Source organism: Lynx canadensis, chromosome D1 (genome assembly GCF_007474595.2).
Source record: "Lynx canadensis isolate LIC74 chromosome D1, mLynCan4.pri.v2, whole genome shotgun sequence".
NCBI classification, from domain to species: Eukaryota; Metazoa; Chordata; class Mammalia; order Carnivora; family Felidae; genus Lynx; species Lynx canadensis.
In genome coordinates this window covers 45,880,901-45,907,205 of record NC_044312.2, presented here as the reverse complement: position 1 = coordinate 45,907,205, position 26,305 = coordinate 45,880,901, and the positions used below count along the sequence as shown (strand labels likewise).

General features: G+C 35.1%; 1 protein-coding gene across 1 annotated transcript in view; it reads left to right on the top strand.

Moving 5' to 3' along the window:
• TMEM135 (transmembrane protein 135) overlaps positions 1 to 26,305 on the top strand; it is a 256,119-nt gene that overhangs the window by 12,579 nt on the left and 217,235 nt on the right. The window contains exons 2-3 of the mRNA XM_030331443.2: positions 8,342 to 8,469; positions 10,795 to 10,887. Of these exons, the coding sequence (XP_030187303.1) occupies positions 8,342 to 8,469; positions 10,795 to 10,887 (221 nt within the window). The remainder of the gene's footprint in view (positions 1 to 8,341; positions 8,470 to 10,794; positions 10,888 to 26,305) is intronic.

Genomic DNA, 26,305 nt, shown 5'->3' with positions numbered 1-26,305 from the left:
TTAGTCAGGTTGGTTACCATATTTGCCCTTTATGGACTATCCTTTTTATTTTATTTTTTCTCCATGGCCTATCCTTAATGCTGCCTCTGTTTTTTGACTTTGGAATTTTCATAAAGATACTTGCCTGTATTTCCTTTTAGATACTTTACTGTTTATAATTTTCCAATTTAAGTCTATGATCCATCTCATATTAAGTTTTGTGTATAGTATGAGGCAGAGGTCAAGGTTAATGTTTTGTTCTACACAGATACCAAGTTCCTCCAGTACCATTTATTTAAAAAAAAGATGCAGTTTTAAAAGTGGGGAAATAAAGAACTCTTTGTGTCATTTGTTTTTAGTGTTGACGGTTAATTTTTATCTTTCAACAGGATGTTTTGATATACATATTAATTTTCAACATAATTGATGTATATACAAATGAAATAATTACTACAGTCAAACTAATTCACATATCGCCTTTCACATAGTTATATATATAAATTTTTTCTTTTCAAATTTTTATTTAAATACTAGTTAACATACAGTACAATATTGGTTTCAGAAGTAGAATTCAGTGATTCATACTTACATATAGCACCCAGTGCTTGTCACAACAAGTACCCTCTTTAATACCTATCACCCATCTATTCTGTCCCCCACCCATTTCCCTCCACATCTTTTTTATCCATTCATCAATCGATAGATGCTTGGGCTGCTTCCATATCTTGGCTGTTGTAAATAATGCTTCTATAAACATCGGGGTGCATGTATCCCCTCAAATTAGTGTTTTTGTATTCTTTGATTAAATACCAGTAGTGCAATTGCTGGATCATAGGGTAGTTCTATTTTTAACTTTCTGGGGAACCTCCATACCATTTTACACAGTGGTTGCACCAGTGCATTTCCATCAGCAGTGCAAGAGGGTTCCTTTTTCCTCATATCCTCGCCAATGACTGATATTTCTTGTGTTGTTGATTCCGGCTATTCTGACAGGTGTTAGGTGATATCACATTGTAGCTTTTTTTTTTTTTTTTTTTTTTTTTTTTTACGTTTATTTATTTTTGAGACAGAGGGAGACAGAGCATGAACGGGGGAGGGTCAGAGAGAGAGGGAGACACAGAATCTGAAACAGGCTCCAGGCTCTGAGTGGTCAGCACAGAGCCCGACGCGGGGCTCGAACTCACGGACCGTGAGATCATGACCTGAGCCGAAGTCCGACGCTTAACTGACTGAGCCACCCAGGCGCCCCCCCCCCTTTTCTTTTTTTTAATGGCTATTTATTTTTGGGGAAGAAAGAGTGTGCTTGAGTGGGGGAGGGGCAGAGCGTGGGGGACAAAGTATCTGAAGTAGGTTCTGCGCTGACAGCAGCAAGCCTGATGTAGGGCTTGATCTCATGAACCATGAGATCATGACTTGAGCTGAAGTTGGATGCTCAACTGACTGAGCTACCCAGGTGCCCCCACATTGTAGTTTTGGTTTGAATTGCCCTGATGATAAATGACGATGAGCATCTTTTCATGTGTCTGTCCAGGCACTTAGCTGTCAGCATGGAACCTGATGTGGGGCTTGAACTCAAGAACCATGAGATCATGATGTGAGCCAAACTCAGATGCTTAACCAACTGAGCCACCCAGGTGTCAGGCATCATTTACAGTGTCCAAATTCTGGCTCCTGTAGTGCAAGCCCTTCGTCCTGTAGACTGGCCAGAGATTTTGGGTAGGTTTTTTGGTGAAGTCTGTGCATGGGCTTGCTGTTGAAGTCTTCTGGCTGGCTGGGCTGGTGTTTAGGGGTAGGTCTAGAGCCTAGGTTCACTGGTATAGGCCATGTGCTTGGTCCCATAAGGGAGCAGTCCTGATGGCTTGGAATTTGGTGTTAGGCCTAGAGTAAGACTGGAGCCTGGCTTCTTAGGAGATAGCCTGGTGCTGGGATGGGCCTTGAGCTTGAGTCCCTAGTTTGTGTGGGCTGGCTCACACACTAATGGTGAAGTTGGGTGCTCATTTCACTCTTCTTTCATGGGGTGAGTGTCTGTCTCCACCCTGGGATGCCTGGACTTGGAGGCTGGGTAACATACATGAGATGCTCTTTCTTACCCTTTTCAGTGTGTGTTTTATTATTTCTGTGTTCCATCGAAGTGCTGTAATCTCTCACCTGGAATCCTTAGCTTTTGTGAAGGTATTTTCATGCATGGATAGTTGTTCAAATTGACATTTCTGCAGGGGATGAATGCTGGAATCTGCTGGTTTGCTATCTGGGTGTCGCTCCTGTGTCATTTAATTCAATTTCTTTAATAACTGAAGAAACTGAAATCTAAAGAATTATATCTAAACAAGGATCCTTCATAGCAATTGTTAGTTGTAGAGCTAAAGTTAAAAATCTTATCATATGATTATTTTGTACTCTATTAGGGTATTTATTTCTGTCTCTCATTCAGATTCTTTCTTCTGTAATAATCCCCATTTTCTCCTACTTGTTTGTCTCCTACCAGTTTTACACATGTATCATGTGTTTATTGTAGAATTTCTGGAAAATACCCCAAAACAAAAAGAAGATTAAAATAATATGTTGCCATGATCAGAGATAACAATGAATAACATTCTCGTATTTGTTCTGTATGTTCATTAAAAAATACTGTTTTGTAGTTTGCATTTTCAATTTATATGTTTTGATTTATTTTTCCCTGGTCATTAAGTGGTCTTCTAAAACAAGATTATAACACTTTGACAAATAAGTTTATATTTTAATCGTAGTACTATTATGTATCTGTATTTAGCTAAATTTTTGTAAGCATATTTGGAAAATTCATAAGAGATTAATGTGGAATTTCTTGGTCAATTCTTATGAACATTGCAACATTTTTGCTATAAAAATATGTTTCTGAAGGTGTCTGATGATTTTGGATAGTGATTTTATAGATATGTGCATGTGCTCTTTCTACATGGTGTGTACGATTGCTGTTATGTTATTTGGTGAGATCAGTGTTTCCTAACCTTTTTTTTTTTATGCTGTAGCATGTATGGTGTACCTAGAAAATGATAATAATTGTGTGGCACACTAGGGAACACTGAAATATTTATTGCTGTGCTCTGTTACCCTAGGCCTGACTACCCAGACTGTTGAGAGGATCAGTATTTTGGCCATTTGTAAACCCTGGTTGGAATCTCTGGGTTAGAGCACAGTGATGATAAGGTCCTAGGTTGTTTTCACGTTTTGTGTAAGATTTCCCCTGTTTCTTACAATAGGCTGTACAGTTTGGTATACCAATATTGCAAATATGTACAATTTATCCACTTTACTGGTAATGGGCATTTAGTTTTTGGCGGTATTTGTAATTACAGATAGTTTTTTCATTCCCATCAGTACTTTGCTTTATCCGTTCTTTTTATTTTAGTCATTCTGGTTTGTATGTAGTGGTATTTCTTTGTGCAATGATGAGTAATAGTGATGAGCATGTTTCATTTCCTATTGGCCACGTGGATGACTGCTTTTTTTTTTTTTTAAGTTTACTTATTTTTTTGAGAGGGAACGAGAGAGCACAAGTGGGGTAGGGGCAGAGAGAGAGGGAGAAACAATTATTTATTTATTTATTTATTTATTTATTTATTTATTTTTTCAATATATGAAATTTATTGTCAAATTGGTTTCCATACAACACCCAGTGCTCATCCCAAAAGGTGCCCTCCTCAATATCCATCACCCATCCTCCCCTCCCTCTCACCCCCCATCAACCCTCAGTTTGTGAGGGAGAAACAATTCTAAGCAGGCTCCATGCTGTCAGTGCAGAGGCCCATGTGGAGCTTGAACTCATGAATTGTGAGATCATGACCTGAGCCGAGATCAAGAGTTGGATGCTTAACTGACTGGGCCACCTAAGTGCCCCTACTTTTTTTTAATTGAACTTTTTATTTTGAGATGATTGTAGATTCTTAGGCAGTTGTAAGAAATAGTGGAGAGATTCCTTGTACTTTTTATCTGGTGTCTGCTGATGGTATCATTTTACAAAATGATAGTAAATAAATATCACAACCCAAACCCTGCTATTGATATAGTCAAGATATAGAAGATTTCCATCTTCAAAAGGATCTCCTGTTGCCCTTTTATAACAATACCCACTTTCCTCCCATATGCCACCTCCTCCTAACCCCTGGCCACCATTACTTTATTCTTCATGTCTATGGTTCTGTCATTTCAAGGATGTCATGTAAATGAGATCATGCATTATGCAGTGTTTAGGGATTGGCCTTTTTTACTCAGCATATTTCTCGGGAGATTCATCAACATTGTTTTACATATCATTCATTTATTCTTTTTCATTGCTGAAAAGGATACTCCACTATTTTTTAAACCATTCACCTCTTGAAAAACATATGGGTGGTTTCTGGTTTTTGACTATTCTATGGAAAAGCTGCCGTAAACATTTGTGCATAGATTTTGTATTAACATACGTTTTCATTTCTTTAGGATAAACATCCTGGACTACAGTTGCTTGGTCATATGATAGTTGTGTGTCTTTATTTATTTTTTCAAGAAACTGTCAAACTGCTTTCTAGAATGACTCTACCATTTGACATTCTCTCTAGAAATGCACAAGTGATCCAGTTTCTCTTTCTTGCCAGAAATTGGTGTTTCCCTTATTTTTTAATTTCAGCCAGTTCTGATGGTTGTATAGTGATAGCTCATTTGTGGGTTTTAATTTGCATTTCCTTAATGGCTAGTGTGCTTATTTGCCATTTGCACATCTTCAGTGAAATGTCTATTCATATCTTGGCCACTTTTTAATTATATTAATTTTTTACCATTGAGTTGTGAGAATTCCTTATATATTCCAGATACTATATCGTCCTTTGCTGGATATGTAGTTTACAAGTATTTTCTCCCAGTCTGTATCTAGTCTTTTTATCTTCTGAACAAGTTTTTTAAAGAGAAAAAGTTTTAATTCTGAAGTGTAATTTACAGTTTTCCCTTTTCTTTAAAAAATTTTTTTAAAAGTAGGCTTAATGCCCAGTGTGTAGCCCAACACAGGGCTTGAACTCATGACCCTGAGATTAAGACCTGATCTGAGATTAAAAGTCAGATGCTTAACCAACTGAACCACCCAGGCACCCCTACAGTTTATCCTTTTATGAATTGTGTTTTTGGTCTCATGTCTAAGAACTCTTTGCCTAGCCTTAAATCCCTAAGATTTTGTCTGATTTTTTTCCCCTAAAATGTTGTAGTTTTTTTATATTTATGTCAGTGATCCATTTTGAATTAAATTTTGTGTGAAGTGTGAGACTTTGGTTAAGGTTATTTTTTAACTTTTACTTAAAATTTTCTGGGTCTGTGGATATCCACTTACTCTAGCACCATTTGTTGAAAAGGCTGTCTTTTAGTTGGAAGTATTTGCATGGTTCTATTTCTTTTTTGTTTGTTTGTTTTTGCTTTTTTAATATTTATTTATTTATTTATTTATTTATTTATTTATTTATTATTTTTTTAATATGAAATTTATTGTCAAATTGGTTTCCATACAACACCCAGTGCTCATCCCAATAGGTGCCCTCCTCAATGCCCAACACCCACTTTCCCCTCCCCTCCATCCCCTATCAACCCTCAGTTTATTCTCAGTTTTTAAGTGTCTCTTATGGTTTGGTTCTCTGTTTTATTTCATTAACCTATTTGTTTATTTCTCTGCCAATATCATAAAGCCTGATTACTCTATCAACATAGTAAATCTTAAAATTGAGTGGACTGATTCTTCTCACTTGATTCTCTTTTTCAAAGTTGTTTTAGCTCTTATAATCTCTTCGCTTTTTGTATCTATTTCAGGATAATCTTGTCTATACCTGTCTGCAAAAATCTTTCTGAGATTGTGATAGAAATTGTGTCACTTTGGGGAGAATTGACATGCTGAGTCTTTTGGTCCAGAAGCATTTATTTATACCTTTGCTTTCTTTCGTCAGCATTGTGTAGTTTGCAGTGTATATGTCCTATACAGGTAGATTTTTCCCCTATGTATTTTTTTTTTTGAGGATTTATTAATGCTACTGTATTTTTAATTTTTGCATCCATGTGTTGATTGCTTTTATATAGAAATACAAATAATTTTTTTTAGGTTTATCTGTATCCTGTGCCCTTGCTGAACTGCCTTATTCTAGGAGATTGGGTTTAGTTTGTTTGTTTGTTTGATTTTATATGTTGCTTGGGATATTGTGTAGACAATCAGATTATCTACAGACAGGGATAGTTTTGTTTCTTCCTTTCCAGGAACAGAGAAGATTTTTTTCTGTAACTATTTGAATATTTAACATAGTGCCATATTCTGCCCATTGTTAAGTCTAAAATGCAAGAGACATTACATTTTCAAACCTGAAGATACTGGGAGACCATTAGAACCAATGAGATGCTTGAGGATCAGGGAGTGATTGTGACAGACAGATTTTGTTCGTAAGTAATTGGGTGGTTGAGATAAGGTGGGAAACTCAGAGGTTAAACCATTTTTTTTGTGTGAAATATAGTGAGTTCTGCTTCGGATGTGTTGAGTTTTTTGATGCCTGTGTTACATATTTATTGATACGTCCAATAGATATTTGAAGGATGTATTAAGAATTTAGGGAAGAGGTTGGAGTTATAATAGGAATTCCTACTTTGAGATGATAGATGATGCCATTGGAAAGAGAGCATATGTAGAATGAGTAGTGATCTGAAGAAATGCTAATGAAGGAAAAAACATTTAGAGATATAATGAGAGGATGAAAAGAATTCATTGTTATGGAAACTATAGCAACTTCTTTTATCAAAATTCTACCTATTTGTTAAGATCTGTCTTAGAAAGTTCAGTGATATCTTCTAGACATCATCACCTTCCCAGTCCCATTTCCTTTTAGTCATTTCCTAATGTGTATTTCTATAGCAGTTTCTTTTTCCTCTAGTCTAGCATTTGCCATATTCTAGTTTATGTGTCTATTTCCCTATCAAGATTTTACATGCCTAGAAGTCAGGGATTCGATCTTAGTCATCGTTTTTGCTGTGTATGGCATAGTTCTTATTAACAAGTTGTTTAATTGAATGCAACAGGAGATGGTGATTTTCAGGGTCTTCAAAGGGGTGGAGTAAGAAGAGCACTGAGACAAGTCCGTTGGATTTATTGATCACTGACCTTAGGAAAAGTGTTATGTCCGGGATGGTGGGGAGTGAATACAGTTCTCTAGTCTTCTTTCAAGTCAGTGTTGCCCTTCCTTACAATCCCTTCCTCATTCCCTAATTATGCTGTTTTAACTTTTCCTCTTTTGATACGTTGTTTCATTGTGATGGAAAAATATTTTTTCCCTGTGGCTTGTAAAAATTCTGCTATTTTTCCAAATATAGCTCATATCCCTTTCTCAATGAAACTGCTGCACACTCCTATGTTAAACTCACTCTTTGATAAACTCCTAAGGCACTTTGTATAGTATTACTAACACTTAATGATTCTTCAGGATCTCTAACTGTATCTTATCATACCATATTGCAATTCATATTCTGTTTATGTTGTGTATGTACTCGATAAATACTTAGATCTCATGTCTTGATTTTTAAATATCCTCACTAAATTAGTTCAGAGCTTATTTTGTTTGTTTTAATCTTGAAAATTTTTTTAAATTCTGAGGTTACATACAAAAAACACTAAAATATGTTTTCAATCTAAATTTAAATTTAAAAGATAAGTCATGAAGACTCATAACATGATATTCTTTATGAAATATTTTTGTGACAAACTTCTGCAATCCTTGGTACAGGAACTTGTTCCAATATTGTGGTACCAACTTGTAGTAGACTAGATTCTTAATGTTTGTTTTGTTCTTCAGGGCTTTTTTTTTTTCTTTAATGGGCTCCAGTGGGACAGAAATTATTAATTTTACTTTTTGCTTTTTGTGTTCCTAGCATGGTTTTGTCACACAGTAGTCCTATTTGAATAGCTGAATGAATTTCTTTGGTTTCTATCACTGAGGTTCTCTAATATCCAGGCTGATAATATCTGTAAATAGTTTTGTTTTTGACATTCAATTTCTATTTGAATTGTGCTTTATTTTTGCCATTTAAAAATGCATTCCATTATTCAGTTTAACACTGTTTTTAAGGCATTATAAATACAACATTTGGTAGTTATTCTTTATGACCCATGATGTAATTTCTTGGTATGTATTTTACCCATTATACCTTCAATAGATTAAAGTGTCTTCTTTTCTGTCCCAGGAATTGTATTTTTGTAGAGGAGTCAGTAAAATACCAGAGTTTTAACTTTAATTTTAGAATATATGCTGTTATTCAGTAGCTTTCACATAAGAGAGCTAAGTTAGGTGGGAAAAATTGGTTGGATTAAACAAAAAAGCCTTTCTCTTTCCAGATTGCAGCAATTCTCCGGAAACGAAAATTAGACTATTATTTACACAAACTACTCCCTGAGATCCTACAATCTGCTTCATTTCTGACTGCTAATGGGGCCTTGTATATGGCTTTCTTTTGCATTTTAAGGTTGGTACTCATAATCACCACTGGAGGTTAAAACAGATTCTTTTGTTGGAACTGTGAAACAAACAGATGTTTATGTAAATGTTGTGCAGGTCACTGCTTGTATATTTTTTTTCTCTATCAAATGGCATTTATGTATCTCAAAGAAAGGTTGTTAAATAGGAGTTGTGGGCCTCTTGGCTTAAAGATTAATACAGACTTCAAATTATTGCTATGATTATATAGCAAAAGTGCTTTGGTGTATCATGAGCTTTCTGAGGCCTACTATATTTACCAAGTTGTTGATTAGGATATTTTAACTTTCCAATTTCATGGATCAAGAATTCAAAGCAACTGTGCATGGTGTAGGTGAGGTCCACATACAGTGACTAGACTTCAAAAAGACTATAAAATGCTCGTGTTTATAGGTAAAACAGTGAGTTAACTTCTGGCATATCCTATTGATGAAACTTCTCATTAAGTCTTATAATTATCTATGTCACAGGCTTCCTATGACATAGATCAGTTAGAATTCAGTTTTTAGTGCTGTGACATGCCTTAACATGTTTATTAGATATTTACTTCTTATCTTTTTTCCCACTGATTGTTGAAAATCCCAACTAGTGTTTTTCTTAAATCTGTCAAGTTAAAATACTAACTTTACATCATTTTCATATTACTGTTGCCCAGAGTAGTTCTGTAGGTATACATTAACTGCAATTAAAAAGATAATTTTCAAATATCCTTTACAGATTTTTTCCCGTCAAAACATTAATATTTATAAACTTACAGATTATGCAGAAAATAATTGATAAGGTTTATACTACTGAGGAAATTATGCCTTTAAATTGATTTGAAAGTGTGTGTAAGAAACTATCATATGTACTCTGGAAACTTTCTAATACTTGTTCACACGCTAAAAATAAAGTTATAAAATAATTAGGCTTAAAATATTACAATAATCATAAATTGCTGTTGTAGCATATTTCTTTATGTTCTGTGAAACTGGTTAATTTGTGGAAATGCAAATACCTATAATACTTATACTTAAAATGCTTATAGTTACATCTATGTTCCTCCTTTAACTGACTCATTGAGTTATTTTTCTTGATTTTTACATTCAGTAACTTCCTATGGCCTTTGTGGATTTTATATTGGAGGAAGAATCACTTCTAGTTTTCTTGAACAGGAAGTTGCTGATGTTCATTTTAGAAATACCCATATTTCATATGCTCTGTAGGTTTTCTAATTCTTTTAAAGCTAAGCTTCAGTTAAAAATATCATTTCATTGGTGATCCTTAATCTTTATGTGTATGTATTTACATTTTTTCTTATAATGTGTTTTTTATACATGGACCAACTTTGTTCAGATGATTTTTTTGCAAGTTTTATGTGCTGCTTCTCCCTTTCTTAGGAACACAGTGTCTTTGAAAGGAAAAAAATCTTCCTAACATTTCCAAGTATCTTTTTTTTTTTGATCTCTTTAAAAACCCAAGCAGCTAATGGCCATTTTGTAGCATGTGAACACCATGTAGATTTTTACTTTCAAGGGACATATTCTAGTAAGTGAAAAATGATATACATATATATCTAAATAAAACTAAAAAAATATACATTACTTTAGTAAGTACTGTAAGAAAAAGTTATCAAGGATTGTAGAAGCAAAGAAGGGGTGACATTTGTTAAATATTTATCATGCGTTAAGAAATAGGGGTAGTAATAATAATTATAACAGCTAACATTTCCTTAGCACTTTCCATGTGCTGTGCATGGTGCTAGGAAATAGCTCATGTAGTCCTCATGACAACTGTATGAGATAGGTAATATTATTGTTCCCATTTGATAAGGAAACTGAGAACATAGAGGGTTTGCATAGTAATGTTGGATCTAGGGAATGTCTGAATGAATGTGACTGACTAAATTATTGGAAGGAGAGATACTTATTAGTTTGCTGTTGTAGTAACCAGATTCGGAGATGGTAAGAGACTTAACTAAGGCAGGGGTAGCAGATTGGAGAATTTGAGAGTTCGATTGCATATGGAAAAACTTAAGGGAATGATTTAATGTGTGGGGAAAAGGAAAAGGGAGAAGCTAAGGCTGTTTCAAAGTGTCACACGTAAGTGGGTAGGTCGTCGTTGATCCTATTAACCTAGGAAAATAGAGGAGAGAGAGCAAGTTCATGGCGATAGGGGAGAGAGCTAATGAGTTAGTTTGGTTATGGACATGTTGAATTTGAGGTGCTGTGAGACATTTAGGTAGAGTGTGGAGTGAAGAAGGGGAACTTCTGTTCGTAATAACTGAAATAACCAAATAAAAATTTCATACAAAAATTCCAAATTTGAATTTCAGGAGGATACTTGGAAAATTCTACTCTTGGAGTCCTGGCTTTGGTGCCGCTTTGCCAGCATCTTATGTGGCCATTCTAATCGAAAGAAAAAGCAGGTAAATTTTCATATATCTACATATTTAATAGAACTAGTTTACTGTCCTCTACCCCAACTAAAATTTTTTTGACTTACTATTTCTTATAGTCCAGGGTTGAGAAATATTTCCACATATGTTTTAAGTCTTACAGATACTTGATGGAAAATTTAATTTTGTATTGATATTGTTATTTATGTTTATTAAGTTCATTAAAATATAAAGATTGACTTTATAGAATAATAATACCCACTGGTCTTTGTTTACTAAAAAATTAGAGAGTTATCTCTAAATAAAACATGACATACACAAATCTAATTGAAGGTCTTTTCCATAATGACAATACCATTATCACACTTGAGAAAATTAACAGTTTTCTTTTATCATCTACATCTGTAATTTGCTTCAACTCATTGAGTGATATCTGTTAAAGTCAGTTATTATTTTTAAGGTATCCTCTCATTGAAAAAAATATGTTCATTTATATAAGCCTGAAAGTGTTTCAAGTGACATAAGATTTCTTTAAAATGCTATAAGCTGTTATGTAAATTATTCAGTCAGGTAAACAGCTGAAGGTAAAACTTTTGCATAAAGGAATTTTTACTGTCTCATGAATAATGATTTTCATTGCTGAGAACTGCTTTGATTCCATCTTTTTTCCAGAGAGTCACAGTGGGGTCATGTATTAATCAAGATAAGGTCATCATCCAGTTTATGAAGATGTTTGCTAGAGTCACTCATCTCACGTTAAGAGTATAGATAGATCTTATCAGTTAATTAAATATTTACTTAAACCACCTGAGGCCATTTTTAATGCTTTCTAGTGTAACATAATGGTGTCTAAACATTTGGTTCTTTGCTTGTGTCAGAATACTTTTGGATTATTAAAATTACCAAAATCAAAGACTGGTGGATATTGTTGCCCCGGCATAATCAAGTCAGAATCACTAGAAACATAGGTTATCACACCTGAGAGTATAGTACAGAATAGTACTGAGTATTAAGAGTGTGGATTCTGGAGCTGTACTATCTGGTTTAGGCAACTGGCTCTGTCATTTACTGCAACTACTTGATTTATTTAAAAATGTGAATACTGGTTTTAGAAATATGATTTTAAATCATACATGAAACTTTAAAGATGCTTTAAACCAAGTTTGCTCTTATTTATTTATTTTTAGCACTTGAGTAATAAGAGCATTTTAGAAGTTGTTTGCCTACTTTTCAACAGAAAATGTTGAAATTGAATACTTGTGTACCCACCTAGAGTCAACAGTTGTTAACATTTTGCTATTTTTACTTAGTTGTAAGTGATTATATGTATGTGTGGTTATGTGTGTGTATGTGTGTGAATCATTGTAAACATCATGACACTTTACTCCTAAATACTTGAGCATTCAAATAGGGGTATTTTCCTGTGTAATTACAACACTATTATCAAAGTAAGAAAATCAACAGTCACTCCCTAATACCAGCTAGTCCGTAGTGTCCTAAAATGCTTTTATTACTGTTTTTTTGAAGTAGACTCTAGTGGAGATTATGTATAGAGTTTTGTTTCTTTATTTTCTTTTAATCTAGCTAAATCTCCCCACTCCTCCCCTCTCCCCATGACATTGACTTATTGATGTGACAGTTGTTTTGGGTTTAAAACTTTTCTGGTTTTGTCTGAATTTTTTCCTCATGGAATTGTTTAATTGTTTCATTTAATTCATGTATTTCCTGTAAACTGAAGTTTAGTCTAAAGACTTGATAGCATTTAGATTAAACATTCTTGGTAAGAATATACTTCATAGATGATGCAGAGGCCATCAGGTCCATAATTCCAAGTAGTTCCAAGTTTGAATATGTGATTAAAGTGGCAATCATCAGATCTTTTCAATAAACCTGTTAATTTGGGGGAATTAGATTTCTTGACATTCCACAGTCCTTTGCTGGAGTGAACCTGAGTTGATCATGATAATCACAATTTGTGGATTGGCTAATTGTGTGTGTGTGTGTGTGTGTGTGTGTGTGTATTCTTTATTAGGATTGAGTGTCATTTACTTCATAAATATTACAGAAGTTTTCCTCTTTTTTACTGCTCTAGAATAGTTTAGTGATGAATTTTCTGGCTTTTGAGAATTTTCTATTAAAGAAGATTAAATGGTCCCTTTGTTATTAATTTCTAGTTTTATTGCATTCTTATCTGAGAATGTTCACAGTATTTTCTCTGTATGAAACTTTATAAGGTTTTTATTGTGGCTTAATTTATGCTCAATTTTTGTAACTATGTTTTGAACATTTGAAAAAAGTGCATTCTTTTATTGGGAGTTCAAAGGTTGGTAGATAGCTATCAGATCTATGCTATTGAATATGGTTTTAGGTTGTATCTTTAATTCCAGGTGCAATTTCTAGCATTAAAAAGTATGCTCTTTTGGGAATGCAAGCTGGTGCAGCCACTCTGAAAAACAGTATGGAGGTTCCTCAAAAAACTAACAATAGAACTACCCTATGACCCAGCAATTGCACTTCTAGGCATTTATCCACGGGATACAGGTGTGCTGTTTCAAAGGGACACATGCACCCCCATGTTTATAGTAGCACTATCCACAATAGCCAAAGTATGGAAAGAGCCCAGATGGTCCCTCGATGGATGAATGGATAAAGAAGGCGTGGTATATATATACAATGGAGTATTACTCGGCAATCAAAAAGAATGAAATCTTGCCATTTGCAACTATGTGGATGGAACTGGAGGGTATTATGCTAAGTGAAATTAGTCAGAGAAAGACAAAAATCATATGACTTCATTCATGTGAGGACTTTAAGACACAGAACAGATGAACATAAGGGAAGGGAAGGAAAAATAATATAAAAACAGGGAGGGGGACAAAACAGAAGAGACTCTTAAATATGGAGAACAAACTGAGGGTTACTGGAGGGGTTGTGGGAGGGTGGATGGGCTAAATGGGTAAGGGGCATTAAAGAATCTACTCCTGAAATCATTGTTGCACTATATGCTAACTAATTTGGATGTAAATTAAAAAAAATTAAAATTGAATTAAAAAAAGTCAACAACAACAACAACAAAAAGTATGCTCTTTATTTCATTTAATGTATTTTGGCTTAACTTCCAAATTTTTAGTTACCTTTTTTTTTTTGCTTGCATTTGCCTAGTATGTCTTTATCTTCTTGAAACACTTTATATGTCTGTCTCATATGCCACATAAATTTGGGCTATATTTGGAGTTCCAATATGAAAAAATCATTTTATTTGAAAATGTAAGTTCAGTCCATATACATTTACTTACACAACAAATATATTTGGCTTTTTATTATATTTGTCACTATGTACTCTGTTTTATTATTATCTTTCTTTTACTTTTAACTTTGACATGATTATAGTCATGGAATATTACACAAATAATATAGAGAGACACATGAAAACTTAATCAGTTTCTCCTCAGGATAGCATCTTATGTAACTGTAGTATAATAAAAAACCAGGAAATTGACAATATTGTCAGCTAGACTATAGCCCTTATTCATGTTCAGCAGCTTTTACATTGACACATATTGACCATTATAGTATCTTACAAAGTAATTTCACTGTTCTAAACATCCTCTATACTTGGCCTTCATTTCACCCTTCCCCCAACCCCTGGTGACTACTGATCTTTTTAACTGTCTCTGTAGTTTACCTTTTGCAGAGTGTCATATAGTTAAAATCATACAGTATGTCAGCTTTTCAGATTGGCTTCTTTTTTTTATTAATATGCCTTTAAGCCTCATCTATGTCTTTACATGACTTGATAGGTCATTTCTTTTTAGTGCTGAGTAATATTCCATCATCTGGATATACAACTGTCTATCTTTTGCCCTGCTGCAGGACATTTTGGTTGCTTCCAAGTTTTGGCAAATACCAGTAAAGCTGCTATAAACATTCATGTGCAGGTTTTGTGTATTTATGTTTTCAACCCCTTTGGGTAAATTACCAAGGGGTATGATTGCTATATCATATGTTAAGAGTATGTTTGACTTTGTAAGAAACTGCCAAACTGTTATCCAAAGTGGCTGTACCAGTTTGTTTTCCCACCAGCAGTGAATGAGAGTTTCTGTTGCTCCACATCCTTGCCAGCACTTAGTGTTGCCAGAGTTCTGCATTCTGGCCATTTTAATAGGAGTGTGGTAGTATCTCATTGTTTGAATTTACATTTCCTTAATGGCAAATGTTGTAGAGCATTTCTTCATGTGCTTTTTATTTTATTTATTATTATTTTTTATGTGCTTAATTAATCTGTATGTCTTTATAGTAGATTTCTTGTATACAACATGTAGTTGGGTTGTATTTTTTTGATCAGCTCTGGTAATGTTTGTGTTTTAATTGGTATACTTAGACTATTGACATTAAAAGTGATTATTAATGGGGCGCCTGGGTGGCGCAGTCGGTTAAGCGTCCGACTTCAGCCAGGTCACGATCTCGTGGTCCGTGAGTTCGAGCCCCGCGTCAGGCTCTGGGCTGATGGCTCGGAACCTGGAGCCTGTTTCCGATTCTGTGTCTCCCTCTCTCTCTGCCCCTCCCCCGTTCATGCTCTGTCTCTCTCTGTCCCCAAAAAAATAAAAAAATAAAAAAAAGTGATTATTAATATAGATGGATTCATATCTACTACATTTGTTCATGTTTTCTTTTTGTTCCCTTGTTGTTTGTTTTGATTTTCTGTCTTCCCACTTATTCTGCCTTTTGTGGTTTTAATTGAACATTTTATATGGTTCCATTTTTCTCTCCTTTCTTAGTAATTGATTATACTTTTTTTAAACTTTTTTTAGTGGTTGCCTTAGTTTTGTAATATACATTTACAACTAATCCTACTCTACTTTCAAATAACACTATAGCTTTTCATAGGTAGTGAGTATACCTTATGATAATAATGTAATCCTAATTCCTTCTTCCTGTCCCTTATGTCATTGCTATCATTCAGTTATATCTAAGTATTCATGACACACACACACACACACACACACCCCTCATATATATACATAAGCATACAAAATCAATTACATTGTTGCTTTGATTACATTATTACATTATTTTTATGTTGTTACAGTATTATTTTGAATGAACTGTTATCAGAGCAATTAAGAATAAGAAAAATAAAATTGTTTTTTCTTTAATGTTCCACCTTTCTTTATGTAGATGAGTTTCTTATCTGTATTGTTTTCTTCCTCTTTAGAGAACATTTAACATTTCTTGCAGAGCAGGTCCACTAGCAACAAATATTCTCAATTTTTTTTTGGTGCGATAAAGTCAGGATACTTTCTCAGGGTACAGAATTCTAGGTTGTTGTTTTTTTTTTCCCCTTGTCAACAATAAATATTTCACTCTACTCTCTTGTTTGCATGGTTTCTGAGGAGAAGTTGGATGCAATTATCCTTGTTCCTCTATAGGTAAGGTGTTTTTTTTTTCCCTCTGGCCTCTTTCAGGGTTTTCTTTATATTTATTTTTCTGTAGTTTTAATAAGGTATGTCTAGATGTAGTTGTGTTGTTGTGTGGTTTTTTTCTTGGGCATATATGCTGCTTGGTGTTCTTTGAACTTTATTGATTTGTGGTTTGGTATCTAACATTAATTTAGGAAAACTGTCAGTCATTATTGTTTTGAATATTTCTCCTGTTCTATTCTCTCTTTCTCTCCTTTAGCTTTTCCCATTCTGTGTATGTTATACTTTTTGTAGTCCTTGGATATTCTGTATTTTTTTTTTCTAGTCTCTGTTCTTACTGTTTTACAGTTTTCAAGGATTCTGTGATATATCAAGGGTATGGTGATATATTCTCTAGCTCAGAGATTCTTTCCTCAGCTGTGTCCAGTCTATTAATGATATGATTATATCGAAGGCACTCTTCATTTCTGCTGTAGTTCCTTTTCTTTGTGGAATTTCATCTCTCTGCTTACCTTGCTCATCTGTTTCTGTATGCTATCTACTTGATCCATTAGAGTCCTTAGTATTAATCATTCTTCTGTTTTGTTTGTTTGTTTGTTTGTTTAAAAGTAGGCTCCACACCCATTGTGGGGATTGAACTCATGACCCTGAGATTAAGAGTCCAAGGTTCTTTACCTACTGAGCCAGGAGAGTGCCGTAATCATTGTTTTAATTTTAAATTCCTGGTCTGATAATTCCAGCGTCTCTGCCGTGTCTGGTTATGATGCTGCTCTGTGTCTTCAAATTGTGATTTTTGCATTTTGATGTGCCTTGTAATTTTTTTCTTGATAGCTGGGCACGATGTACCAGGTGAAAGGAATTACTGTAATAGGCTGTTACTAATGTGGTGAGGTGTTGGGGGAAGGAAACTGTTCTATAGTCCTGTGGTTAGGCCTCAGTCTCTTAGTGAGCCTGTGTCTCTAGACTGAACTTTATAAACCTTTCTCAGTTTTTCTTTTCCTCTTAGGTGGGGCAGGATAGTTAGAATGTGCTGGAGTTGGATATTTTGCTTTCTTGCATGTGGAATTCTAAAGCTGGCTGGAGTTAGGTATTTCCCTTCCCCATGTCACTTAGGCTCTTGTAATGCCCTAGTAGGTTAGGCTCTGGTAAACTAGCTTTTCCCAAGGACAGGCCCTGTTAAGAACAGAATGCTCTGGCTCATTTCAAAATGATTCCTCTGTGTTTCCCCTACTTGGAAGCATAAATAAATGGCTTTCCTCCTGTTATTTACTTAGTTAAGCTCCCAGAGGTAAAATGCACAAAGGTATGAGGGTCCCTCTATGACTGGGCACCCCTTGAGTTTTTCACTCTCAGACCTGTCCACACTGAGCCTCCTGCAGTTTATCAGTTTACTGTTTCCTGTTCTGGCTCTCATTCCCTCTGAGGCTTTAGCTGGTTTTGTTCTGGTAGATTGTGATTCTCTATCTGCCTGTAGTCCCTTCAGTTTTGGGGGCAATAGTTTGTAGGGTGACCTTGCTTCTCTTATGGATCTAAAAAGAGTTGTTGAGTTTTCAGTTTCCTTAGCTTTTTTACTTGCTGTTAGGACTAAGTGAGGACTTCCAAGCTCCTTGCACAGAAACTGGAAACTTGGAAGAAGACATTTTTTTTTTTAGTCCATTTTATATATATATATATATATATATATATATATATATATATATATAATTTTTTTTTTTTTTTTTTTTTTTTTTTTACTGCTTGCTCTAAGGACTACTTAGATATCTTTAACTTTAGAGCTTCTTAGTGTTAATATTCCACCATCTTGCAAAACGTAGAAATGTATTTAGGTCCATTTTAAGTCTGCTTGCCAGACTTATGATCTCTTTTATTTTGCTGCCCCCACTCCCTTTCTTTGACTGGTGAATGGTCTTTCTCTGGCACCAGGGATTCAATTATCCATTCTTTCTCCATGGATTTGTAATGGCCCTTGTCATATACCAATTTTTAATATACGTGTGCATTGTCGATTGCTCAATTCTTTTCTCTTGATATATTAGTCTAGGTATTATTTTTTATACTTTTAGTTAAAAAAAATCAAACTTTTCTTTGAAGATAAACATGTGTTTAAATACAATAACACCAAAGTAAAATTGTGCTATTGATATTAAGAACTATAACTTTTTAAGGCCCAAAGAGGTTTCCTGGAAGTGAGGTGATAACTTGGATTTTAGTTACTAGTTCAATTCCTGCTCTCTTTTTGCTTTTGATAACAAACTTTTATTTTAAAGCTTTCTGCTTTCATTTCTTTTAAGTGAGCTACGCACTGGTGTTTTATATGTAGACACTAGATAGTCTCAGAAAATTTGTAGGTAGTTATAAATTATGATCTGTTCTGAATATTAATTGGAATAGTCTGACCTAATCAAAATTTTAACTGTAGCTTCTTTGTAAGGATTTTCTTGTGGTTGCTGAAGAAAAATTGATCCTTATGTTGATGTGATTGTGGTGTAATTGAACCTTGTGTGATGTATAGTGATTTAGTTCTGTTGTTTGTTAGGTAATGAAGTTATTACCTGGAAATAGCTCTCTAGTTCTTTTTTTTTTTTCTTGAGAGTTGTGTGGTTGTGTGTGTATATGTATAGCCACCACAAATCCTGGTTTGGGTCTAATTAAAAATTTAAATTTTAGCCTTTTATTTTTTATTTTATTTTTATTTTTATTTTTTAGTTTTTTTTAATGTAATTTATTTTTTAAATTTACATCCAAGTTAGTTAGCATATAGTGCAACAATGATTTCAGGAGTAAATTCCTTAATGCCCCTTACCCATTTAGCCCATCCCCCCCTCCCACAACCCCTCCAGTAACCCTCAGTTTGTTCTCCATATTTAAGAGTCTCTTCTGTTTTGTCCCCCTCCCTGTTTTTATATTATTTTTGCTTCCCTTCCCTTATGTTCATCTGTTTTGTATCTTAAAATCCTCATACGAGTAAAATCATATGATATTTGTCTTTCTCTAATTTCATTTTTCATAATACCCTCTAGTTCCATCCACATAGTTGCAAATGGCAAGATTTCATTCTTTTTGATTGCCGAGTTATACTCCATTGTGTGTGTGTGTGTGTGTGTGTGTGTGTGTATGTATATATGTGTGTGTATATATATATATATATATATACACACACACACATACCATATCTTCTTTATCCATTCATCCATTGATGGACATTTGGGCTCTTTCCATACTTTGGCTATTGTTGATAGTGCTGCTATACACATTGGGGTGCATGTGCCCCTTTGAAACAGCATACCTGTATCCCGTGGATAAATACCTAGTAGTGCAATTGCTGGGTCGTAGGGTAGTTCTATTTTTAATATTTTTTATTTTTAAAAAATGTTTATTACTTGTTTTTGAGAGAGATAGAAAAAGGGGGAGAAAATGGGGGAGGAGCAGAGAGGTAGAGGAAGAGAGAATCCCAAGCAGGCTTCATGCTTTCAGTGGAGAGTCTGATGTGGGGCTCTGTTCCTCAAACTACAAGATCATGACTTTGAGCGCAAATCAAGAATTGATCACTTAACTAACTGAGCTACCCAGGCACTCTGTGACTTATTTTTTAAAAAGCAGATTTAAAAAAAATTTTTGGGGTTCACCTTTAAACATAGAAAAGCAATTTTTTTGCTCCATCTTTTTATAAGTTTCTTTATAGTATATCTTATTTTAAATGAGTCTGGTCTATGTTTATCTAAAATTGTGTAAAAGTTAATGGTCTTATTTGCTTTGAGAAAGTGTTTTTTATTTACCACAAATTTTAGTAAGATTTCATTAAATATCAAGACTCCTTAATAGATTATATGTAACCTAGAAAGGTTGAAGTTATGTACATCTAGTTACCAAAGTGAAGTGTGTTAATATTACAGTTTTTACTTTAAGGAAAAAGAATTTATAATTATGCCCTTAATTCATGAAGAAAATCAGTGATATGTTGGTGGAGATAGCCAGCAGGCAGCTTGAAGTGTGAGTCTCGATTCAGAAGCATGGTAGTCATAAATAAAATTTGAAATTTTCTTCTTATAGGTGGTCACTGGGGCTGTGGGAGATTAGAGTGAAAATCCAGAATAAAAAGAAATCTGAGGTTAGAAGGTGGTAAATGACAGTGTTTAAATAGTCAGTTGTCCATTGAGATGAGTGTACGGTTCATATTTTTAATAAAGTCAGTAATAGAGTGGAAGATAACAATATGGAGGATTAGCAGTGTCAAATTATAGTGGTAGCCCTAATTTTTAAATCTCCAAAACTTTAGTTAATAGTGAAGTCTTTACTCTGAGATTATACATTTTTGTACTCAATTGTGTAATCGGTTTTTCGAGAAGCATTTAATGAGGTAAGAGCATACACTATGGTTGTACACATACACATATGTGTGATGATATACATAGATACAGATATGTAAGTGAAGATCTGTCTCTCTTCATAAGTATGTCTTCATCTATATTGGTTTGACTTTCTTTCCTTCCTACTTTTCTTCTCTCCCTCTCCAACCCATCCATCCATCCATCCATCCATCCATCCATCCATCCATCCGTCTTTCCCAGTCTTCCCCTTCCCTTTACAGAATTAAGCATGCTTTGCCAGCTAGTTCCTGAAACCTCCTAAGAGGGCAGTTTACTTAAATCTTTTTTTAAATTTTTTTTTTTTTCAACGTTTATTTATTTTTGGGACAGAGAGAGACAGAGCATGAACGGGGGAGGGGCAGAGAGAGAGGGAGACACAGAATCGGAAACAGGCTCCAGGCTCTGAGCCATCAGCCCAGAGCCCGACGCGGGGCTCGAACTCACAGACCGCGAGATCGTGACCTGGCTGAAGTCGGACGCTTAACCGACGGCGCCACCCAGGCGTCCCAAAATCTTAATCGTGTCACTGTGGGATTCTGAGAAAACTTTGAAGTTGTTTCCAGGGTTGCTCAAAAAATTTGTGCCACAAAGAACTGTGATCATAGTAACTCAGCAGGAAGCATTGGTAACATCTAGTTTATCCCTAGGTGGGCTGTTAAGAACTAGTCTTCTCTTTCTGTTTCTAGGAAGTGTTTTGTTTGTGGTTCAGAAAGTTGCTCTGATGGATTTTGTTTTGTAGAACTGCTATGGAATTTGCTTTCATATTTAGTATTAGTTTAGATAAGTTAAAACTGCAGGGTGCTCAAACATGACATGGATTAAAATATTGAAAATTGCATATTTATTCTAAACCTACTCATGTGTTGCATTGTTAGATTACACTGTTGTAGTTATAAAACTCCTAAGCAGATATGACCAAAATGAATGAACTCTATAATATGTGAATAAAATACCATGAATTTGGTTTATAAATTCTTGGCATCTTCATCTTTAAGTGTCATGTTATCTTCACAGGAAGAAAATTAAATTACCTTGCAGTCTTCTGAAAAGTTTACTTTGTATTATCTGCTGTATAACAGCAGATGAGATATGAGATATGAGATAATATATGAGATATATGAGATATGTTATCTCATATATAACAGAATATGATCATAGACTCTTGCTCTTTTTTTCCATTCCTGTACTTTAAGGCGGTACTTTTATACTGTTCTAAAACATTGTGACAGATGAAAATATGTTGTATCTTGAAAGACTTTCTGAGATCATTAAATAGCATCTCGTAGTAGTCATTACAATTGTTAGCAACTTTCACTCTGCTTTTCTCTCATCTATAATTTCCCGTTTTTTGTAGCGCGTGCGCGCACACACACACACACACACACACACACACACAAAGATAGGGGGAGAGAGAGAGAGAGAGAGAGAGAGGGAGAGAGAAGGAATATATATAAACACTTAGAATCTGGAAGTTATACGATGCCTACTGTACTCCCTAATAGCTTTAGTTATGAAATGTGTTACAGTGTCATTCAAAAGTTTCAGAAAGTTAGGGGCGCCTGGGTTGCTCAGCCAGTTGAGCGACTTGGGCTCAGGTCATGATCTCTGGATTTGTGGGTTTGAGCCCTGGGTTGGTCTCTGTGCTGACAGCTTAGAGCCTGGAGCTTGCTTCGGATTCTGTGTCTCCCTGCCTTCTCTCTGGCCCCCCCCCCCCCACTTGTGTGCATGTGCACGCTCTCTCTCTCTCACTCTCTCTCTCTCTGTCTCTGTCTCTGTCTCTCAAAAAAAAAATAAATGTAAAAAAAATTTTTTAAAAAGTTTTGGAAGGTTAGCCAAAGAATATATACATTAAGGTTTCCAGACAAAAAGAAAAGACAATTGTCCATCTAGTTAGACACAATAATGTTGTTAAAAGATAAGAAAATTTGGAGTTCAATAGAATGTGAGGATACCTTTTAATTTACTGAAGTGTTAAGGAAGTTTAATTATTTTAATGTTTTCCTGCGGGAATAATGGTACTTTTATTACACAGAGTTCTTAAACAGTGATTCTTAACACTTTTTTCGACAGTACCCCTCGATGTGCACACCCCTCCTTAAATTTTGCATAGAAGTTGAAGACATTCACCCCTTCCTGTATCAAAAAAAAATTATTTGGGGGCGCCTGGGTGGCGCAATCGGTTAGGCGTCCGACTTCAGCCAGGTCACGATCTCGCGGTCCGTGAGTTCGAGCCCCGCATCGGGCTCTGGGCTGATGGCTCAGAGCCTGGAGCCTGTTTCCGATTCTGTGTCTCCCTCTCTCTCTGCCCCTCCCCCATTCATGCTCTGTCTCTCTGTGTCCCAAAAATAAATAAACGTTGAAAAAAAAAAATTAAAAAAAAAAAATTATTTGTGGTTCACTGAGCTTCACCTGTCTTCCAGTCAATCCAGTGATTCACAGAAGAATGGAAGTAAAGTGTCACAATCTCCTGGGAAGTTTAAAAAGTTACTGTTTTTCTAGGCCCTAGCTCTTCCTATTCAGGCCTAGGTCACCTTTTGTTCTTATTGGCACTTCTTCCTTCCCCATAACTGTTGTAGTATTATTTTATTATTACGATTTTATTTTATTGTTTTTAAATGTTTATTTTTTTATTTTTGAGAGAGAAAGAGCGTGTGTGTGTGGTGGGGAGGGACAGAGAGAGTTGGGGGCCGAGGATCCAAAGTGGACTCTGTGCTGGCAGCAGAGAGCCCGATGCAGGGCTTGAACTCACAAACCATGAGCTCATGACCCAACCCGAAGTCAGACGCTTAACCAACTGACTGAGCCACCCAGGTGCCCCTGTTGTAGTAGTATTTTAATAGGTAACTTGGTTTCTAGAGAGAATTTACTCAAGTAAAAGGAAGTGACCTGTTTGTCTTCAGATCTTGCTAGATATAGTCAAATGTTTAATAGTAAAATGGCATTTAATAGACTTACCAGTTTCTTGTGATACTCAGTATCCCTGGAGAAGTGATAAAATAAATCAATATTGTGATATTCTCACCTACCAAATTGACACTGGAACTGAGGTTGAAGACACCACATCTGGGAAACCTATCAAAAAGAGTCTGCTTTTAATACAGCATATCATGCCCTTCAGAGATACTGTCTTTTCATTCTTGAGGCTGTTAGTTCTGGGTTGGAATTCAGATAAAGCTGGGAGGGAGATGCTCTTTCTCATTGTTTGGGAACAATAAATTGAAACCTAAGACCAGAATAGGATTTCATCTAATAACAATACATCCTCTGCTTTTTCCCAGTAGTAAGAGTGTGTCAGGGTTTTATTCATTCTAAAGTCAGTGAGTTACAGAATTTAAAGGTAAGTTAGTAATGGACAGATTTTCTACCTTAGAAGCAGTGCTTTGGAAAGAACATGAAGCTGACTTCTAATTCCAACTTGTCTTTGTGCTACTTTTATATTTTTAAGTAAACCACATAAATTTTCTGACAGAGAAAGGATAATAGTATCTATATCACACTTTGTAAGACTCCTAAGAGGATAAAATTTGCTTTCAAATATTTATTCTACCTTGCAGATTATTAAATTTTATGCAAATGTAAATTACTTGATCACATCTTTGCTTGCTAATAAATTGATACCACTATTTTTTTCTCCTGTCTAGTGGATATCTTTTGTGATTATGTTTCTATAATATATTTTATGTCTCTACTATATTCCTAGTAGGCTGGGTTCTTAGTAACACTTTGTCTAGAAATTCCACAACCATTTGTTTAGTGCCTATTAGATATGCCAGGTACTTTTGCGGGTGTGTGAAAATGTGAAGGTAAACAAGGTAATCTTTGCCTGCTAGTTAAAGATAAACGGTTATATTATCAGGTAGATAATTTGTTGAATTTTAGAGATGGAATTAGATTAGTGGAACAAATACGGTAGTTCACTTCATAAGGAAATGTATGATTGGGTACTACTACTGAAATTGCAGAGATATACTTTTATTTTGGTTTTGTAATTAAGTATAATGTTTTTTTCTTTATATGTAACCGGCTTTGGGAAGATAGGTATCACTTGAAAAGGTTTTAACTTTTTCTGTGTATGTGTGACTCTTAGATGTTGATGTTACCCTAATTTTTCTTTATGTAATTTACTTAAAATAAGAACATCTTTGATTTAGAATTTGGTAGGAGTTGATAAGATTGGTAAAGATTAGTAAGAACAATTTCAATTCATTTGTAGAAATCATAGACAAGAAAGCTACCAGGAAGCTTCTAGATCATCTTTGCAGTGATTTTCAAATTCTTTTTTAGAGGAGCAGTAGAATTCTGTTGTTTTTGCTGAGGTGTGTTAGGACCTGCTGAACAGGGTCATTGCCTGTGGGGTTTGGTTCAGTGGGTTTGCCTAGACCTCCTTCCCCTTTCAACCCGAGTAGACCCCACATTATGTTTATATTGGTGATAAATGTATGTTTTTGTTAAATAATTTTTATGTTTAAAGTTAGGTAACTAGTCTTGTTCCCTCATTAAAAAAAATTTTTTTTTTAATATTTATTTTGAGAGACAGAGAGAGAGACAGTGCGAGCAGGGAAGGGGCAGAAAGAGAGGGGACACACAATCCCAAGCAGGTTCTGAGCTGTCAGCATAGAACCCGATGTGAGGCTTGAACTCATGGACTGACCACGAGATCATGACCTGAGCCAAAGTCAGACTTTGAACCTACTGAGCCACTCCGGCACCTCTTGTTCCCTCATTTTAATGACAAAATTAAATTACAGAATACCAGAGAATTAAAGTTAAATAAAATTCTGATTTTCAAACTTCAGTTGTTAAGTGAAACCATACTGCCTCCATGTGGCTTTAGTGATAATAGAAATCTTCTTAAGCCATTTTATTTTTTATTTATTTTATTAATTATTTTTAATGTTTATTTTTGAGAGAGACAGAGTACAAGCAAGGGAGAGGGCAGAGAGAGAGAGGGTGACACAGAATCTGAAGCAGGCTCCAGGCTCCAAGCTGTGAGCACAGAGTCCAACACGGGGCCCAAACTCATGAACGGCGAGATTATGACCTGATCCGAAGTCGGACGCTTAACCGAATGAGCCACCCAGACGCCCCTTAAGCCATTTTAAATAATGAACAGTCAAGATTGTGTATGACTGGGTTGGACTTCAAGATTTCATTGACATGTTAATATTAAGACCTGACATGAAATTTAAGTGAAAATCATTTGATATTGGTACTTGTTTTATTTATAAAGGTTTTTTTCTTTTCAGTATGAAAAATGCTAATAATTGAAACTCAAATAGATTTTTATAATTTCCAAAGTTTATTTTAACTCTGTCCTTAAACTCTTAAAACATTAAAGACTTCTTTCCATATGTATGTATGTATGTATGTATGTATGTATGTTAAGTTAGCTAACATATAGCGTGGTCTTGGCTTCAGGAGTAGATTCTTGTGATTCATCACTTACATACAACACCCAGTGCTCATCCCAACAAGTGCCCTCCTCAGTACCCATCACCCAACTCCTCCACCCGCCCAATCCCCACCCCCATCAACCCTCAGTTTGTTCTCTGTATTTGAAGAGTCTCTTATGGTTTGCCCTCCTCTCTGTAACTTTTTTTCCCCTATGGTCTTCGGTTAAGTTTCTCAAATTCCACATATGAGTAAAATCATAGGATATCT